This window comes from Tachyglossus aculeatus, chromosome 21 (assembly GCF_015852505.1).
Source record: "Tachyglossus aculeatus isolate mTacAcu1 chromosome 21, mTacAcu1.pri, whole genome shotgun sequence".
NCBI classification, from domain to species: Eukaryota; Metazoa; Chordata; class Mammalia; order Monotremata; family Tachyglossidae; genus Tachyglossus; species Tachyglossus aculeatus.
Genome location: NC_052086.1, coordinates 14156378 through 14177158, shown reverse-complemented (window position 1 = coordinate 14177158; position 20781 = coordinate 14156378). Strand labels below are relative to the sequence as shown.

At 57.4% G+C, this 20781-nt stretch overlaps 1 protein-coding gene across 1 annotated transcript; it reads right to left on the bottom strand.

Annotated features, from left to right (window-relative positions):
- Positions 1–2511: 2511 nt before the first annotated feature.
- On the bottom strand, positions 2512–19675 carry FBRS (fibrosin). The gene is given in 25 exon segments (XM_038762716.1): positions 2512–2565; positions 2567–2611; positions 2613–2774; positions 2776–3031; positions 3559–3766; positions 3936–4019; positions 4129–4209; positions 4295–4421; positions 4651–4722; positions 4902–4931; positions 6008–6076; positions 6290–6388; positions 6528–6572; positions 6683–6882; positions 7738–8066; positions 8404–8513; positions 8515–8708; positions 8910–8958; positions 9057–9086; positions 9823–9858; positions 10243–10290; positions 10292–10339; positions 10341–10427; positions 19024–19551; positions 19664–19675. Coding segments are annotated over 25 exon segments (3003 nt in total).
- Between the last annotated feature and the right edge of the window lie 1106 nt (positions 19676–20781).

The window sequence follows — 20781 nt, the reverse complement described above, 5'->3', positions numbered from 1 at the left end:
AAGTGCTCAATAAATACGATTGAATGAATGAATGAATGAATGAGCCCCGGGTGGGACAACCTGATCACCCTGTATCCCCCCAGCGCTTAGAACAGTGCTTGGCACATAGTACGCACTTAAATGCCATTATTATTATTATTATTATTATTAATCCTGGCTCCACCATTTGTCTGTCGTGTGACCTTGGGCAAGTCACTGCACTTATCCATGTCTCTATATGTTGCCAACTTGTACTTCCCAAGCGCTTAGTCCAGTGCTCTGCACACAGTAAGCACTCAATAAATACGATTGAATGAATGAACATATAGAGACGGTCCCTACCCAACAGCGGGCTCACAGTGGGAAGAGCCCGGGCTTGGGAGTCAGAGGTCATGGGTTCAAATCCCGGCTTCGCCAACTGTCAGCCGTGTGACTTTGGGCAAGTCACTTAACTTCTCTGGGCCTCAGTTACCTCATCTGTACAATGGGGATTAAGATTGTGAGCCCCACATGGGACAACCTGATCACCTTGTACCCTCCCCAGCGTTTAAAACAGTGCTTTGCAGATAGTAAGCGCTTAAATACCAAAATTATCATTAACAAATGCAATTATTATTACTACTCGAATCTGAGATGTCAGTCCTGAAAGGAGCTAATGGTATACCCAAATACTCATCGCTCCGTAGAGCATCCCCCTTCAACTCCAGCATACTCTCAGTGAAGGCGAATAAAATAATCTGCCATAGCCTTGCCTATTTTTTTAATTTAAATTGCATTCGTTAAAATAATCTGCCATAGCCTTGACTATTTTTTTGTCTTTAAATCGTATTCGTTATGTATTTACAACGCACCAGGCGCTGTACTACGTACTGGGATACATATAAGTTAATTAGGTTGGGCGCAGTTCCTGTCCCACCTAGGCCCCGCAGTCTTAACCCCCATTTTACAGATAAGGTAACCGAGGCCCAGATAAGCGAAGCGACCCTGCCCAAGGGAACACAGCAGACACGTGGCAGAGCCCGAACTAGAACCCAGGCTCGCGCTCTCCCCACTAGGCCGCCCTGCTTCATTCCCGACCGGCACCCACCAACGCAACCCTTTCGGGATCCCGGGAAGGGAAATCAGCGCTAACGTTTCCACGAACGCGCCACCGAAGAATTCACCATCGGGGCCCAAACTGGAGCGTCAGGATTAGGTCTGGATTCGGGTTCGAGTCGGCCCGTGGCTTTGGGCCGGCCGGTCGTCGCCCCTGCCTCGCGGGAGCCGTCGGCTTCCTCTCCTCGCCCCCGATCCCACCGTCCGCCATCCCTCTCCCCGGCTTCTTCTCCGGCACGGTGGAACTCGTCCTCCATCCTGCCTCGTCGCGGTGTCCTCCCTCCGCTCGCCCGCCCTTCGGGAGAGGGTCTCCGAGACCCCGGGCCGGGCTCTGGGGCTCGGTTGGACGCCCGGGCCCCGGAGCAGAACGCAGTTGCCTCCCGAAGGTGAGCTGGATAATTTTGGAGCTGGTTTCTACGAGGGGGAACGCTGGGGCCCGTAGGCCGGGATGATCATCCTGGCTTCCCCCCGACACCTGCCAAACTGGGGGGCCCGGATTTCTGGTTCTGAAGGCAGAGACGACTGGCGTTCGCGCCCAGTTACGACTCATCCCTGCCACCGTCTCTCCTTCGCCCCGTGCCACCACCCCGCCGCCGGCGGATGTCAACGGCCCTTCTCTGGCGCCCACCCACCCTTCACCCTTCTCTCCCTCCCGGTCCCTGGCTCCCAACGCTGCACACGGAGAAGTGAGAGGCGGGGAACAGAGCACCAGTCTGAGGATTTAATTAATCAAGATAGGGCATCATAAGGGACAGGCGGAGGATGCCCCTGTAAAAATGTACAAAACACTTGGGGGGGTGGGGGGGGGGGGCGTAAGGGAGAAGAGATAAATATATACAGGGAATCCCCCTGGACTTCCCCGAACCCCCCCCCCAAACCCGCCCCCACCCCGAGGAAGGTCGGGGGACGTGACTTAAAATGCCCTGACGGCCCCCAGGAGAGCGGGGGGAGGGCCAAAGGCCTGGGATCATAACCTGTACCTCCGACTCGCTAACCCCTTGGGGAGGGCGAAGGGAGGGAGGGAGGGCCCCCTTGCCACCCTAGAGAGGCACAAGCTCTGCCTCCGGGCCAACCCAGTCTCTCGGCAGGTGGGGGAAGGACCCCCGGTCAGAGGCCGTGACCCCCGACCTCCCTCCGGCCGGCCCCCACCGCCCTTCGGAAGGGAAAGGCGCCGGAGCCGGCGGGGTTCAGAGCCTCCGCCGCGAGGGCGGGCCCGTGGCTCGGGGGTCCGGACGACCCCCTGGGTCCCTCCCGCGACCTCCAAAGGGTTGTGACCCCTGCCCTCTAGCTCAGGGTCACAGCCTCTACCCCACCGCAGAGTGAGGGAGGGGGCGGAGGGGGGGTGGGAGGAGAAGAGAAGAAACCCAAAAACCAAAGCAAACCCAAAGGAGCTCCGCCCCGAGCTCCGCCATCTCCCCCCCGCCCCCCCGGCTCCCCTCACCTGTCAGCCCGGGAAGGCCCGGGGGGCCGGGGTGGGGATCCAGGGCGGGGGGGCGGGCACCAAGGGGGGCGGGGCCCCCAGCAGGGCCCCGGGGGGGGGTCTTGCTGAGCAGCTGGGGGGGTCCGGGGGGCGCCGGCGGCGGGGGCGGCGCCAGGCGGCCGTAGAGCAGGGGGTGGGCCGGTTCCAGGCCGTAGAGCCGGGCCGTGGCCACGGCCCCCGCGCCTCCCAGCTCCTCCCCGGCTTCGTAGAACCGGGGGGGGCCGGGCCAGGCGCGGGGGCGCCGCCAGCCAGGGCTCCAGGAACGGGGCGCAGCGCTCCGAGGGGGCCGGGCCCAGGAACGGGGGAGGCCGGGGCCGGTCGAACAGCAGGTGCAGGCTGGGGGCCCCGGGGACCTCCTCCTTCCGCTCCTCCTTCACCCTCACCGGCTCCTTGGGGGGCCGCGCGCCCTCCTCCCCGCCCCGCAGTTTGGGGGCGGCCGGGGAGACCCGCAGCTGCTGTCGAGAAAACGAGAGGTCCCTGGAGGAAGAGAGCGAGGCGCGTCAGCGGGGGGGGGGGACGGACGCAGGGAGGGAAGAACCGTGCCGGCGGCGGGAACGGGGACGATAATAATAACGATGGCATTTGTCAGCACTGTTCTAAGCGCTGGGGAGGGGGGTTACAAGGTGATCAGGTCCCACGTGGGGCTCACCGTCTTCATCCCCGTTTTACAGATGAGGGAACTGAGGCCCAGAGAAGTGACTTGCCCCGAGTCACCCAGCTGACGAGCGGCGGAGCCGGGATTAGAACCCAAGCCCGGGCTCTTTCCACTGAGCCAAGCTGAAGGGGAAGCGGGGAAGGAGGGGGAAGGGGCTGTTTTGTTTTGTCGTCTGTCTCCCCCCTTGTAGACTGTGAGCCCGCTGTTGGGTAGGGACCGTCTCTAGATGTTGCCAACTTGGACTTCCCAGGCGCTTAGTCCGGTGCTCTGCACACGGTGAGCGCTCAATAAATGCGACTGAATGAATGAATGACTGGGCCCCGGGGTTGGCGTGGGGGAGAGAACTTACCGGTCTTTCTCCTCCTTGGGCACGGGGAGCTCCCTCCGCTCCACCGGCCGTTCCTTGTCGGAGCCGGGGGTCCGGGCCGCCTCGGGGGGCCGGGCCCAGCTGGGAAAGGCGGGCGGGCCCCGGTGGAGCCGGGCCCAGGGGTCGGGGGTGGAGGCGAATGCCGCAGGAGCTCCGGGGCTTTCCTTCTGGGCAAACACGGCCCCCGAATCTGGGAGGGGGAAGGAGAGGCAGGCCGGATCACCGACGGGACGCCCTCGGAAACCCGGGCCCCCGCCGGCTCGCCCCGCTCCTCCGGTCCCAAACGGGGCGCGGGCCTTCCTTCTGCCGCCCCGCGCCCCCCGGCTCCCTTTCCCCCGACCCCGGGGGTCGGCACTCACTGAACGTGGGGCTGCCCAACCCCCCAAAGGCCCCGTTGGAAAGTGCTGCCAGTGGGGCAAAGCTGGTCGGGCGCACAAAGGGATCTGCAGGAGAAAGAAAAACGGGGCGGGAGGGGAAAACCGGCCGTCAGGCGCGGGCTCCGCCCCACCGCGGGCCGGGCGGGCGGGCGCGGGGCGGACGGGCGGCTCTTACCGAAGGGGGTCCCGGGGCCGAGGAAGGATCCGTGGGGCCCGGGGGCCGCTGCGAAGGGGCTGGTGGCCGCGTGGGCCGCACCTGAAGGAAAGAGGGAGGGAGGAGGGCAGGGCGGGTCTTTAACGCGCGGAGAACGGGCTGGGGACAGAAGCAGGGGGAAACTCACCTGTGGCAGTGAAGAGGGAGGCCGGGTGGGAGAGGTCTTGCCCCGGGGGGAGGCCCCCGTAGGCCCCCGGGAGGCAGGGGAGAAGATCATTCCGGAAATCCAGCTTGTGGGGGTCACCCTGCATCAGCTGGAGAAAAGACCGGGGGGGGGGGGGGTTAGGGAAGCTGGGGTCCGTCCTCCGCGGCCCCCAGGCACCCCCCGAGCCCCGGCGCCCAACCCCCGGTTCTCCCCGACACGAAACAGCTGATGGATCCCGGGCCGTCCCCGGCCCCTCAGTCGGCGAGCGGTCTCTCTGGCACGCTTACTGTGTGCAGAGCACCGTTCTAAGCGGTTGGGAGAACGCGTTAGAGTTGTACCTTCATCTTCTCCTGGTGTCTTAGGATCATGTAGGCCACGCGAACGTGCATGGCGCACCACTTCCCCGGTTTCTGCAAAGCCCCCGCCGGGGGTCGGAGGGGTCAGCCGGCCCGGATTCCCCCTCGCCCCCGCCATCGGTCCCCGGCCCGCTCTCCCCTCCCGCAACCTAGCGATTTCTCTCGAAATTCGTCACGTGCGGAGCGGCGGCGGCTTCCCACCCGCCCCCCGGCCCCCGTCTCCCAGTACTCACCCTCATAGGGGGTCGGAAGTGGTCGGGAATCTAGGTAACGGAGACGAAGCGAGAATGGGGTGGGGGGGGAAGAGGTGTGCACCCCCACAATTGATTCCTCCCGCTCCCCCTCGAACCACCTTCTCTTCAACTCCCCTACCCACCCCCCAATTCCTCATCCCTCTCGGACTCCTCCCCGGCGGCTCTCCTCCATCCCACCCCTTCGGAAACCCTGCCCCCAGCCCTTCGGCGGAGCCCGGCCGTCCACCTGGCCGAAACCCGGGCCCCGCGGCTAGCTGAGGTGGGCTGGCGGAAAGAGCACGGGGCTGGCAGTCCGGGGACCTGGGTTCTAGTTCCTGCTCTGTCACTAGCCTCCTCGGCAAAGTCCCCTTGGGACCTTGGCTCCCTCATCTGTAAGACGGGCACAATTATAATAATGATGATGATCATCATCAATCATATTTATTGAGCGCTTACTGTGTGCAGAAAAGAGCTTCCTAAATGCCATCATCATTATAACAGTGCTCGGCATCTAGTAAGCACTTACTATATGCCATCATCTTCATTATTATTATTGTAATGGCACTCGGCACCTAGTAAGTGCTCACTAGGGATGGCATGTTAAGTGCTTACTATGTGCAAAGCCCTGTTCTAAGCGCCGGGGAGGTTACAAGGTGATCAGGTTGTCTCACGGGGGGCTCCCAGTCTTCACCCCCATTTTCCAGATGAAGTCACTGAGGCCCAGAGAAGTGAAGTGACTTGCCCAAAGTCACAGAGCTGACGGCCGGCGGAGCCGGGATTTGTACCCCTGACCTCTGACTCCAAAGCCCAGGCTCTTTCCACTGAGCCACGCTGCTTCTCCCTCCCCTCCCTACTTGGCAGTATGCTGCTGTGAGGGTACAGCGAGATAACTGATGGGGAAGTGCTCTGGGCAAATTAAAAGGCTGTTGGGTAGGGACCGTCTCTATATGTTGCCGACTTGTACTTCCCAAGCGCTCAGTACAGTGCTCTGCACACAGTAGGCGCTCAATAAATACGATTGAATGAATGAAAAAGAAGGCCCGATTCTGCTCCCTATCACCCGTCCGTGCCCCTTCTTTTCCCCAAACCTCCCCCTCCAAGCTCACCTGGGATCCCTTCTGGGGCAGCCCGCTCGGCACCGGCCCCAGGCGGGGGGGCATCTCGGGGTTTGTGCCCTGCACAGAGATGGGGGGGCTTCAGGAAGACTAGAAACCGGGGGCCCGGGGACAGCTGGAAGTTATCCTGTCTCCCAGGGAAGCGGGGTTTGGGGTGGAGGGTACCAGGGAACCAGGAGGGCTGGGGTGTCGGGGTGGTAATTCTGGGAAGTGGGACTTGGATCCTCGCGATCGGGGACGGGAGACTTGGAGCTGGGGATTCCGGAGTCTCACCTTGGGCTGGAATGCCCCTTGAAGGGAGCCAAAGGAGACAGCAGATGGCAGGCCCGGGGGCAGGCCTGGGACAGCGGGAGGAAAGGCCGCCGCGTACAGCTGTTGAGAGAAAGAGAAAAAAACAAAATCCATCAGGCTGGCAGGGGACAGGGGAGCGGGGCAAGAGCTCTCGGTCCCGCCGGCGGCTTCTCCCATGCTCGACTAAGTCTGCCCCCCACCCCTCCCACGAGGGACTCACGTTATGCCGGAAAAGGCCTTCGATTTTTCCTGGATATTTTTCGAACTGAGGGGGAGAGAGCCGCGGCGACCGTCGTCAGGGCAGGTCGAGGCAGGGGGTCCCCGCCGCCGCCCGCGCCCGGTCAAGGATGGGGGCGGGGGGGGGGGTGGTCTCACCATGTGGGGGCCGTGGTGGGGCAGCAGACCAGGAGGATAGGGGGTGAAGTGCTGGTGGGTGTGTTGGTGGGTGTGCTGGTGGTTGTGCTGGTGGAACTGGAAGGCCAGAGGGCGGGCGGAGCCCCCCGCCCCTCCCACCTCGGGGGCACTCTGGGCACTCAGGAACCGAGAGCTCAAGTCCTGGCGAATCAGCTCCTGTTCTACAGAAGGCAGGGACGGGATTAACCCTCGCCTCCGCGCCCGCCGGGCCCGCCACCACGCCTCACCCGGAACCGGCCGGCCCACCTCCAGGGCCACCGATTCTCCCCGCGTCCGGCTCTCCTTCCCCCAAACCGTCCCCCGAGCCTGCGTCGACTTCCCCTCTCCCCGCCCGCCCCCTGTCCCACTTTCGGCCCCGACTGCTCTCCTTTCGGAGGCGGCCGCTCTGGAAACCCTGCGTTATTCCCCGGGGCCGTTAAACGTCCCGGTTTCCGGCGCGAGCGACAGAGTGAACCTGCGGCCCGGTGGCATCTCTAGTCCATTTTGCCTGGGGATGGGGGAAGCTAGGGCCATCCCTAAGATGTGGGGCGGGGGAGGAAGGTCTGCCGACACCGGACGTCGGCGTGCCGCCCATCGGGGCAGTAGGGAGAGGTAGAAACGGGAGCTCTCTTCCGAGCCCCGGCCAGACGCGTCGGACACCTTCCCGGCCACGGGGCAGCGAGAGGGGACTGCCTTCCTTCAAACCCGTCGGCAGCCCCGCTACGTATCCGTACGTACGCACGCACTCGTGGCGCCCGAGAAGCGGCCCGGCCTAGTGGATGAGAGCACGGGCCCGGGCGCCACCGGGACCTGGGTTCTAATCCCGGGCCCCGCCCCTCGCCCGCCGAGCGATCTCGGGCAAGTCACCTAACCTCCCCGGGCCGCAGTTCCCTCGTCTGTAAAATGGGGGATCGGGACTGGGAGCTCCGTCCGGGCCAGGGACCGGGTGGCTCGTCTCCACCCCGGCGCTTCGACCGGTGCAACTGAGGCACGGCCGGCGCCAAATCGATACCACCGCCCCCTTCGTCGCGGCTTACCAGAGAGGGCTGCGGCAGCGGCGGCGGCGGCGGCGGCAGCGGCGGCTCCCGGATGTCCTGCCACCTGCAGCAGGGGTGGGGGCGGGGGCAAGGTGGGGCCGGGGGAAAAGAGGGCGGGGTGCGGAGGGGGCGGCGGGGGGGCCCGCAGCCCAGCCGGGGGAAAGCCGTGGCCGGCCAGGGACAGGGGCAGGGAAGGGGTCGGGGGGCGGTGGGAAAGCTGGGCGGAGGAGGAGGAGGAAGAGGAGGAGGAGGAGGAGGCTGACGAGGCGGAGGAGGGAGCGGCCGGAGCCACGGGTGGGGCCGGGGCCTTGGGGGGTGGCCGAGAAGAGCTGGGGACAGGAGAGGAGTAGAGAAACGGGTGATTGCCCTGGAGTCCCCCCGTCCCGACTCCTTCCCTCCCTCTCGGACCCCCCGGGGAAGCCCAAGGGGAGCAGAGAGCCGTCCGCCCCTCGGAGAACGGAAGAGAGCGACCCGGGACGGGATCCCCCGGGCCCCTCCGCCGCCCGCCCCCACGACATTTCTCCCTCTCGGGAAATCTGCCAGACTCAACTTTGGAGGGACGCTCCCGGCCAGGCATGGAGACGCGGTCCTCCCCCGCCCCGAGCGGGCCCCACCCCCGAAGTCCCCACCGCCGTCAGCGCGGCCGTCCGTCCCGGAGCCCCTCACCCAGCGGCGGCGCTGAGGTCCAGTCCGCTGCCGTAGGGCGACGAGCGGAGGCCGAAGGGGGAGACCCGGAGCTGCAGCTGCGGCGGCGGCGGGGGCGGCAGGCTGGGGGGGGGCCGACGACGGGGGCTGGGGAGAGGCCAGGGGCCGGGGGGCGGGCGGGGGCGGCGGCTCCTTGGCGGGGAAAGGCACTAGCAGCAGATCGGGCCCCGGGGGCTGCTCCTGGCTCCGCTCCAGCCCCGACACTTTGGGGATCACAGAAAGTTTAGCTTCACAGTTCCCATTGAGTGCACCGTGGGGGCCCGAGGCTGGAAGGGAGGTGGCGGGTGGGAGGGCGGGAGAGAGAGAGACAGAGAGAGGAGACGAGTCAGCCCCCGGTGCGGTGGCGGCGGCGGGGGGCAGACGTCCTCGCCAACCTCCCCCTGCCCGGTCAGGACGACGAGCGGCGGCGGGGCGCCCGCGTTGGTTCCCCGTCCCTCCCCACCCGACCCCAGGGGCGGGGCGCTCACCTTTGCTGGTTGAGACAGTAAATGACGGGTCGAGGTCGTCGTCGGAGACCTGGGACGGGAGGGTCGGGGCGGTCAAGTCCCTCGGGCCCTCGGAGGAGGTCCGGGCTCCCCGCGTTTCCCTCCTCCTCCTCCTCCCATGCTACTCACCCTCTCATCCAGATCGCTTTCTGCGTCGCACTGGGGAAAAGCACATAGAGGGGGGTCATGAGTGAGGAACTGGGCATGTCACTCCCCTCCTCAAAAATCTCCAGTGGCTACCAGTCAACCTACGCATCAGGCAAAAACTCCTCAACCTCGGCTTCAAGGCTGTCCATCCATCCCCTGGCCCCCTCCTCCCTCACCTCCCTTCTGTCCTTCTCCAGCCCAGCCCGCACCATCCACTCCTCTGCCGCCGCTCACCTCCTCACCGGGCCTCATTCTCGCCCATCCCGCCGTCGTCCCCCGGCCCACGTCCTCCCCCTGGCCCGGAATACCCTCCCTCCACACATCCGCCAAGCTAGCTCTCTTCCTCCCTTCTGAGAGCTCACCTCCTCCAGAAGGCCTTCCCAGACTGAGCCCCCTCCCCATCCCCACCGCCTTACCTCCTTCCCCTCCCCACACCACCTTTATATATGTATATATGTTTGCACATGTTTATTACTCTATTTTATTTGGACATATTTATTCTATTTATTTTATTTTGTTAATATGTTTCGTTTTGTTCTGTCTCCCCTTTCTAGACTGTGAGCCCGCTGTCGGGTAAGGACCGTCTCTATCTGTTGCCAACTTGGACTACCCAAGCGCTTAGCCCAGTGCTCTGCACACAGTAAGTGCTCAATAAATACGACTGAATGAATGAATGAATGAATGAATGAGGAACGGGGCCAGTGCGCCATCCCGGGGGGGAGACAGGGGACCAAGAGGGACCACTTACTATGTATCCGGCTTCCAGGGAGTGGCGCGAGGAAGCCTGTGGGAAAGGAGGGCAGAGAGGTAAGCGACCCAGGATGACCCCGACCGGCAAGGAGAGGGCGTCTGAGGGACTAGCAGCCGTTTTTCGACCCTTCCCATCTGAAGCTGGGGGTGCGGGTCGTGCTCAGTCTAGTGTAGGGCTGGTCCCGGACCTCCCCTCCTGAGGTTGGCACGGGGAAACCCCAGCTCCGTTCGGTTCCTCCCTAGCCCCCCGGGACCCTCCGCCGGGGACAGCTGAACGACTCCGGGGTGAGGGGGAATCCAGGTGGGGACGGGCCCCCCCCCACTCTGTCAAGAATCGCCAGGGAGAGGAGTGGGAAAGCGAGGGGAGAGACGGGACGGGGAGATGACGGGATGGGAAACGGTCACCGCCACGTCTCACCTCTTTCCTCCTCCGCTTACCGGGCCGCTTGCGGGCCCGATCCTCCCCGGGGGGGCCGTCCGGGGTCCCGGTCCGAGCTGTCTCCCTGCTCCCCCCGGGGCCCCCCGGCACCCCCCCCGCTTCCGCTTCCCCGAGTGCTTCAGCCGATGTTCCAGGCGCTCCGGGGGCTGCAGGGACGCGTCCTTCTGCGGAGAGACAAGGGGGTCCTGAGGAACCCATCGCCGGCCCGGGCGACGATGGCTGGGGGGGGGCTCCCCAGCCGGGCCCCCCCCCACCGTCTGCACCTCCCCACTCCCGAACCCCAGCCGGGGGGGTGTATTCGGCGAGGCCCCCGTCGGCTCAGGCTGGGCTCCGGGCCTCGGGCGGTCCAGGGATGCGGTGCCCGGCCTGGCACGTTGGCTGTCCCTCCTCCCGCCCTCTGGGGAGGGCAGGACAGGGCCCGGCCGGGGGTGGGGGGCCTGGGCGTTGGAGCCGGTTGCTCAGGTTTCGGGGGCCGGTTTTTCCACCGGCATCCCCAACTCCGCCCTCCCACAGCCTCCGGGTCCTTCCCAATCCTCATTCGATCGTCTTCATCGAGCGCTTACTGTGTGCAGAGCCCTGGACCGAGCGCTTGGGAAGTACAGTCCCCATTCCCCCTTCCACCGCTGCCCCCCGTGCCCCGGCGTGGCTCAGCGGAAAGAGCCCAGGCTTTGGCGTGAGAGGTCACGGGTTCAAATCCCCGCTCCGCCATTTGTCAGCTGGGTGACTCTGGGCAAGTCACTTCACTTCTCTGGGCCTCAGTTCCCTCATCTGGAAAATGGGGATGAAGACTGTGAGCCGCCCGTGGGACCACCTGATCACTTTGTAAATAACAGCAGAATTTCTTCAGCGCTATGTGCAAAGCCCAGTTCTAAGCACTGGGGAGATTACAAGGCGATCAGGTGGTCCCACGGGGGGCTCACAGTCTTCACCCCCATTTTCCGGATGAGGGAACTGAGGCCCAGAGCAGCGACTTGCCCAAAGTCACCCAGACGACAGTCGGCGGAGCCGGGATTAGTTCCGACGGCCTCTGACTCCAAAGCCTGGGCTCTTTCCGCCGGGCTACACTACTGCTGCTTCTTCATCATCTTGTAACCTCCCCGTTGCTGAGAAGCAGTGTGGCTCAGTGGAAAGAGCCCGGGCTTTAAGCAAGTCACTTAACTCTCCTGGGCCTCAGTTTCCTCATCTGTAAAATGAGGATGAAGACTGTGCACCCGGCATGGGACAATCTGATTACCTTGTATCTACCCCAGTGCTTAAAAGCAGTGCTATGCACGTAGTAAACACTTAAAAAACACCAACATTATTATTTGGAGTCAGAGATCACGGGTTCAAATCCCGGCTCCGCCAACTGTCAGCTGGGTGACCTTGGGGAAGTCACTTAGCTTCTCTGTGTCTCTCAGTTCCCTCATCTGGAAAATGGGGATGAAGACTGTGAGCTACGCGTGGGACCACCTGATTATCCTGTATCCAGCCCAGTGCTTAGAACAGTGATTGGCACATAATAAGCCCTTACTAAATGCCATCATCATCATATTATTATTATTATAAAAGCGCTTGGCACATAGTAAGCGCTTACTAAATGACATCATTATAACAGCGCTTTGCACATAGTAAGGGCTTAATAAATGCCGTCATTATTATAACAGTTTACACATAATAAGTGCTTACAAAATGCCTCATTATAACAGTGCTTTGCACATAGTAAGCTCTTACTAAATGCTGTCATTATTATTATTATTTATTTTTACTTGTACATAATTATTCTACTTATTTTGTTAATACGCTTTGTTTTGTTCTCTGTCTCCCCCTTCTAGACTGTGAGCCCACTGTCGGGTAGGGACCGTCTCTATATTTTGCCAACTTGTACTTCCCAAGCGCTTAGTACAGTGCTCTGCACACAGTAAGCGCTCAATAAATACGACTGAATGAATACCACCACCCCAGTAAATGCCATCATCATCATAATAATTATTATTATTATCCACCACCCCAATAAATGCCATCACTATTATTACTAGAGCAGCACTTGGCACACAGTAGGTACTTACTAAATGCCATCGTTATTATAACAGCCCTTAACACGTAGTAAGCGCTTCCTAAATGCCATGATTATAACAGTGCTTGGCACTTGAAAAAGCGCTTCCTAAATGCCATCATCATTATAACAGCGCTTGGCATCTAGTAAGCACTTACTATATGCCATTATCTTTATTATCATTATTGTAACTGCGCTCGGCACCTAGTAAGCGCTCACTAAGTGCCATCATCATAACGGCGCTCGGCACCTAGTAAGCGCTCACTAAGTGCCATCATCGTAACGGCGCTCGGCACCTAGTAAGCGCTCACTAAGTGCCATCATCATAACGGTGCTCGGCTCCTAGTGCTTGGCACTTGGAGAAGCAGCGTGGCTCAGTGGAAAGAGCCGGGGTTTTGGAGTCAGAGGTCACGGGTTCGAATCCCAGTTCCGCCACTTGTCAACTATGTGACTTTGGGCAAGTCACTTCTCAGGGCCTCGGTTCCCTCATCTGTAAAATGGGGATTAAGATTGTGAGCCCCCCCGTGGGCCTGCGTGATCACCTTGTAACCTCCCCAGTGCTTAGAACAGTGCTTTGCACAGAGTAAGCGCTCAATAAATGCCATCATTATTATTATCATCATCATTACAGCACTCAGCACCTAGTAAGCGCTTACTAAGTGCCATTGTCATAACAGTGCTTGGCACCTAGGAAGCGCTTACTAAGTACCATCATCACAGCAGCGCTCGGCACCTTGTAAGCGCTTTACTAAGTGCCATCATCATAACAGCGCTCGGCACCTAGCGCTCGGCACTTAGAGAAGCAGCGTGGCTCAGTGGAAAGAGCCCGGGCTTTGGAGTCAGAGGTCACGGGTTCAAATCCCGGCTCTGCCAATTGTCAGCTGTGTGACTTTGGGCAAGTCGCTTCACTTTTCTGGGCCTCGGTTCCCTCATCTGTAAAATGGGGATATGGGGATGGAGACTGTGAGCCCCCCGTGGGACAACCTGATCACCTTGTAACCTCCCCAGTGCTTAGAACAGTGCTTAGCACAGAGTAAGTGCTTAATAAATGCCATTATTATTATTATTATTATTATCATCATCATCATAACAGCTCTCGGCACCTAGTAAGTGCTTACTAAGTGCCATCATCATAACAGTGCTCGGCACCTACTAAGCGCTTCCTAAGTGCCATCATTATAACAGCCCTTTACCAAGTGCCATCATCATAACGGCGCTCGGCACCTAGTAAGCGCTTACTAAATGCCACCACCACCATTATTATTATTATTATTATCGTAACAGCGCTCGGCACCTAGTAAGCACTTACTAAATGCATCATCATCATCATCACTATTATTATCATCATCGTAACAGTGCTCGGCACCTAGTAAGTGCTTACTGAATGCCATTATCATCATTATTATTATCATAACATCGCTCGGCACCTAGTAAACGCTTACTAAGTGCCATCATCATAACAGCGCTTGGCACCTGGTAAGCGCTTACTAAGTGCCATCATCATCATCATCATCATTATTATTATTATTATTACTATTATCGTAACAGCGCTCGGCACCTAGTAGGCGCTTACTGAATGCCATCATCATCATTATTATCGTCACCATAACAGCCCTTGGCACCTAGTAAGCGCTTACTAAGTGCCATCACATTGTAACAGAGCTCGGCACCTAGTAAGCGCTTACTGAATGCCAACATCATCATTCTTATCATCATAACAGCGTTCGGCAGCTAGTAAGCGCTTACTGAATGCCATCATCATCATCATTATCATCATAACAGCGCTCGGCACCTAGTAAGCGCTTACTAAGTGCCATCCCATTCTAACAGTGCTCGGCACCTAGTAAGCGCTTACAAAACGCCATCATCATAGTGGCGCTCGGCACCTAGTAAGCCTTTACTAGGTGCCATCACATTATACCAGCGCTCAGCACCTAGTAAGCGCTTACAAAGTGCCATCATCATAACGGCGCTGGGCACCTAGTAAGCGCTTCACTAAGTGCCATCACCATAGCAGCACTCAGCACCTAGTAAGTACTTACTAAGTGCCATCATCATAACAGCGCTCGGCACCTAGTAAGCGCTTACTAAATGCCATCATTATCATAATTATTATTATCATAACAACGCTCAGCACCTAGTAAGCGCTTATTAAAATGTCATCATCATCATTATTATTATTATGATCGTAACAGTGCTCGGCACCTAGTAAATGCTTACTGAATGCCATCATCATCATCATTATTATCATCATCGTAACAGCGCTCATCACCTAGTAAGCGCTTACTAAATGCCATCATCATAAGGGCGCTTGGCACCTAGTAAGCGCTTACTCAGTGCCATCATCATAAGGGCGCTCGGCACCTAGTAAGCGCTTACTAAGTGCCATCATCATAAGGGCGCTCGGCACCTAGTAAGCGCTTACTAAATGCCATCATCATCATCATCATTATTATAACAGCGCTCGGCACCTATTAAGCGCTTACTAAGTTCCATCATCATAAGGGCGCTCGGCACCTAGTAAGCGCTTATTAAGTGACAGCGCTCGGCACCTAGTAAGCGCTTACTAAATGCCATCATCATCATAATTATTATTATTATAACAGCGCTTGGTACTCAGTAAGCGCTTACTAAGTGCCATCCCATTCTAACAGCGCTCGGCACCTAGTAAGCACTTACTGAGTACCATGATCATCATTATTATTATCATTACCATAACAGCGCTCGGCACCTAGTAAGCACTTACTGAGTGCCATCCCATTCTAACAGCGCTCTGCACCTAGTAAGCGCTTTCTGAGGGCCATAATCATCACTATCATTACCATTACCGTAACAGCGCTCGGCACCTAGTAAGCGCTTACTAAATGCCATCATCATCATAATTATTATTATTATAACAGCGCTTGGTACTCAGTAAGCGCTTACTAAGTGCCATCCCATTCTAACAGCGCTCGGCACCTAGTAAGCACTTACTGAGTACCATGATCATCATTATTATTATCATTACCATAACAGCGCTCGGCACCTAGTAAGCACTTACTAAATGCCATCATCATCATCATTATTACTATTATAACAGCACTCGGCACCTGGTAAGCGCTTACTAAGTGCCCTCCCATTCTAACAGCGCTCGGCACCTAGTAAGCACTTACTGAGTACCATGATCATCATTATTATTATCATTACCATAACAGCGCTCGGCACCTAGTAAGCACTTACTGAGTGCCATTCCATTCTAACAGCGCTTGGCATCTAGTAAGCGCTTACTAAGTGCCATCCCAATCTAACAGCACTCAGCATCTAGTAAGCGCTTACTGAGTGCCATCATCATTATTATTATTATCGTTACTGTAACAGCGCTTGGTACCTAGTAAGCGCTTACTAAGAGCCATCCCATTCTAACAGCGCTCGGCACCTAGTAAGCGCTTACTAAGTGCCATCCCATTCTAACAGCGTTCAGCACGTAGTAAGCGCTTACTGAGTGCCATCATCATCATTATTACTATCATTACCATAAAAGCACTCGGCACCTAGTAAGCGCTTACTAAATGCCATCCCATTCTAACAGCGCTCGGCACCTAGTAAGCGCTTACTGAGTGCCATCATCATTATTATTATCATTACCGTAACATCATCAATTGTATTTATTTATTGAGCGCTTACTGTGTGCAGCGCTAGGTACCTAGTAAGCGCTTACTTAGAGCCATCCCATTCTAACAGCGCTCGGCACCTAGTAAGCGCTTACTAAGTGCCATCCCATTCTAACAGCGCTCAGCATCTAGTAAGCGCTTACTGAGTGCCATCATCATCATTATTACTATCATTACCATAACAGCGCTCGGCACCTAGTAAGCGCTTACTAAGTGCCATCCCATTCTAACAGCGCTCGGCACGTAGTAAGCACTTACTGAGTGCCATCATCATCATTATTACTATCATTACCATAACAGCGCTCAGCACCTAGTAAGCGCTTACTAAGTGCCATCCCATTCGAACAGCGCTTGGCACCTAGTAAGCGCTTACTGAATGCCATCATCGTCATTATTATTATCATCATAACGGGCGCTCGGTGCCTAGTAAGCGCTTCCAAACTTCCATCATCATAAGGGCGCTCGGCACCTAGTGAGCGCTTACTAAGTGCCATCATCATAAGCGCGCTCGGCACCTAGTTAAGTGCTTACTAAACGCCATCATCACCATTATTATTATTATTATTATTATTATAACAGCGCTCGGCACCTAGTAAGTGCTTACTAAATGCCATCATCATAAGGGTGCTCGGCACCTAGTCAGCGCTTATTAAGTGACAGCGCTCAGCACCTAGTAAGTGCTTACTAAATGCCATCATCATCATTATTATTATTATTATTATAACAGCGTTCGGCACCTAGTAAGCGCTTACTGAATGCCATCATCATCATTATTATCATCATAACAGTGCTCGGCCCCTAGTAAGCCCTTACTGACAGCGCTCCCCTAGTAAGCCCTTACTAAGTGATAGTGCTCGGCACCTAGTAGGCGCTTACTAAGTGCCACCCCATTCTTTCTAACAGTGCTCGGCACCTAGTCAGCGCTTATTAAGTGACAGCGCTCGGCACCTAGTAAGCGCTTACTGAATGCCATCATCATCATTATTATCATCATCATAACAGCACTCGGCACCTAGTAAGCGCTTACTGAATGCCATCATCATCATTATTATCATCATCATAACAGCACTCGGCACCTAGTAAGCGCTTACTGAATGCCATCATCATCATTATTATCATCATAGCAGTGCTCAGCACCTAGTAAGCGCTTACCAAGTGCCATCATCATAACGGCGCTCAGCCCCTAGTAAGCCCTTACTAAGTGACAGCGCTCGGCCCCTAGTAAGCCCTTACTGACAGCGCTCGGCACCTAGTAGGCGCTTACTAAGTGCCACCCCATTCTTTCTAACAGTGCTCGGCACCTAGTCCGCGCTATACTAAATGCCATCGTTGCTGTTATTATTATTATTCACCCCCCCCGCAGAAGCAGCATTCATTCATTCATTCCATCGTATTTATTGAGCGCTGACTGTGTGCAGAGCACCGTACTGAGCGCTTGGGAAGTACAAGATGTACTTCTTCTAGCCTGTGCGCCCACTGTTGGGTAGGGACTGTCTCTAGATGTTGCCAACTAGGACTTCCCAAGCACTCAGTCCAGTGCTCTGCACACTGTCGTCAGCGCTCAATAAACACGATTGAACGAATAGGGACCGTCTCTCTAGATGTTGCCCAGTTGGACTTCCCAAGCGCTTAGTCCAGTGCTCTGTGCACAGTCAGCGCTCAATAAATACTACTGAACGAATATGGACCGTCTCTAACTCTTGCCCAGTTGGACTTCCCAAGGGCCTATCTCTAGATGTTGCCGACTTGGACTTCCCAATCGCTTAGTCCGGTGCTCCGCACACAGTCGGAGCTCAATAAATACGACTCAACGAATAGGGACCGTCTCTCTAGATGTTGCCCAGTTGGACTTCCCAAGCGCTTAGTCCAGTGCTCTGCACACAGTCGGCGCTCAATAAATACGACTGAACGAATAGGGACCGTCTCTAGATGTTGCCCAGTTGGACTTCCCAAGCGCTTAGTCTGGTGCTCTGTACTCAGTCGGCGCTCAATAAATACGACTCAACGAATAGGGACCGTCTCTAGATGTTGCCCAGTTGGACTTCCCAAGCGCTTAGTCCGATGCCCTGCACACAGTCAGCGCTCAATAAATATGACTGAATGAATAGGGACCGTCTCTAGCTCTTGCCCAGTTGGACTTCCCAAGCGCTTAGTCCAATGCCCTGCACACAGTCAGCGCTCAATAAATATGACTGAATGAATAGGGACCGTCTCTCTAGATGTTGCCCAGCTGGACTTCCCAAGCGCTCAGTCTGGTGCTCTGCACACAGTCAGTGCTCAATAAATACCACTGAACGAATAAGGACCATCTCTAGATGTTGCCCAGGTGGACTTCCCAAGAACTTAGTCCGGTGATCTGCACACAGTCAGTGCTCAATAAATACGACTGAACGAATAGGGACCATCTCTCTAGATCATCATCATCATCTAGATGTTGCCCAGTTGGACTTCCCAAGCGCTCAGTCCGGTGCTCTGCACACAGTCGGTGCTCAATAAATACGACTGAATGAATAGGGACCGTCTCTAGATGTTGCCCAGTTGGACTTCCCAAGCCCTCAGTCCGGTGCTCTGCACAGTCGGCGCTCAATAAATACGACCGAATGAGTAAGGACCGTCTGTAGATGTCGCCCAGTTGGACTTCCCAAGCGCTCAGTCCGGTGCTCTGTACACAGTCGGCGCTCAATAAATACCATTGAACAAATAGGGACCGTCTCTAGATGTTGCCCAGTTGGACTTCCCAAGCGCTTAGTCCGGCGCTCTGCACACTGTCAGCGCTCAATAAATACCATTGAACCAATAGGGACCGTCTCTAGATGTTGCCCAGTTGGACTTCCCAAGCGCTTAGTCCGGTGCCCTGCACACAGTTGGCGCTCAATAAATACCACTGAACGAAGAGGGACCGTTTCTAGATGTTGCCCGGTTGGGCTTCCCAAGCGCTTAGTCCTATGCTCTGCACACAGTCAGTGCTCAATAAATACTAAACGCCATCATCACCATCATCATTATTATTGTAACTAGTAGGCGCTTACTGAATGCCACCATCATAACGACGGGGCCCCCCCCGCCCCAATTCACCTGCAGGGCCTCGAGGCTGGCGAAGCTGGCGATGGCGAAGCCGTCGATGAGGTCCTCCTCCTCCTCCTCCTCTTCTTCCTCCTCCTCCTCCTCGTCGTCGTCCAGGTCGTCGTCGTCGTCGTCCAGGTCGTCGTCCAGGTGGTCGTCGTCCTGCTCACCGCCGCCCCCGCCTTGCTGGGGCCTCGGGGGTCGCTGGGGGGGCGGAGTCCGCCGGCGCCGCCGCCGCCTGCGCCGCCGCTTGGGCCGGGGCCCGGCGGGCTCCCCGGAGGAGGCGGACGACCAGCGGGGCCGCGCGGGGGACGACGAGGACGACGACGACGACGACGAGGAGGAGGAGGAGGAAGAAGAGGAGGAGGAGGAGGATGTCGGGGAGGCCGGGGGGCCGGGCAGGGCGTTGTTCGGGGGGTCCCCCCGGTCGGTCCTCCGCTTCCTCCGCCCCCCTCCTCCTCCGCCTCCTCCTCCGCCCTGCCTCCGCCGCCGCCGCCTCCGCCGCCTCCTCCGCTCCCGGTCCCGCCTGGAGCAGCGGCGCTGTCGGCGCGGGGGGCCCCCCGGGGGGGCTCCCGGAGGGGGGGCCAAGGGCTCGGCGGGGGGGGCCGCCGCCGCCGTCCGGGCCCCAGCACGGGGCCGGGGGGGGCGTCGCCGGCGTCTCCATGGCGACCCCCGTCAGCCCACCATCCGGACCGCCGAGGACCGCCACGGACCGACCCGCCCCGGGGACCGGGGGACCGTGTGTGTGTGTGTGTGTGTGTGTGTGTGTGTGTGTGTGTGTGTCTGTCCGTCCGACCCCCCCCCGGAGGAAACCGGGGACGGGGAGGGCGAGGAGGAGGAGGAAGGGGGGGGGGGGGGCCTGCAAGGTGTGCGGCCTGGACGAGGCGAAAAATCCAATAACCACCGGGGCGCGGAGGCCAAAGATAAAATAAGAAAGGGGCGGGAGGGGGGGGGGAGATAGGCAAAGGGTTAAATAAGAACGGGGGAGAAGGCAAAAAATTAAATAGGGGGGAAGAAGGCAAAAAATCCAATAAGAAGGGGGGGAGGACGCAAAAGATGGTAAAAGAAGAAGGGGGAAGGCCAAAAAATCAAAGAAGAAGGGGGGATGCAAAAAAATGGTCAAATAGGAAGGTGGGGGAAGGCAAAAATCAAATAAGAAGAGGGGGAAGGCAAAAGTAGTCAAGAAGGTGGGTAGGCAAAAAATCAAATAAGGGGGGAGGGGGCAGAAATAAAATAAGGGGGGACGGCAAAAAATCAAATAAGAAGGGGGGAGAGGGCAAAAAAATCAAAGGGGGGGAGAGGGCAAAAAATAAAATAAGGGGAGGAAGGCAAAAAATAGTAAAATAAGAAGGGGGAGAAGACAAAAAAATAGTAAGATAAGAAGGGGGAGAAGGCAAAAAATAGAAAAATAAGAAAGGGGAGAGGGCAAAAAATAGTAAAATAAGAAGGGGGAGAGGGCGAAAAATAGTAAAATAAGAAGGGGGAGAGGGCAAAAAATAGTAAAATAAGAAGGGGGAGAGGGCAAAAAATAATAAAAAAAGGGGGAGAGGGCAAAAAATAATTAATGAAATAAGAAGGGGGAGAGGGCAAAAAATAAAAGAAAGGCGGGGGGGAGAGGGCAAAAAATAAAATAAGGGGGGGAGAGGGCAAAAAACAATGAAATAAGAAGGGGGGAGAAGGCAAAAAATAAAAGAAGGGCGGGGGGAGAAGGCAAAAAATAAAATAAGATGGGGGGAGAGGGCAAAAGATAAAAGAAGGGCGGGGGGGAGA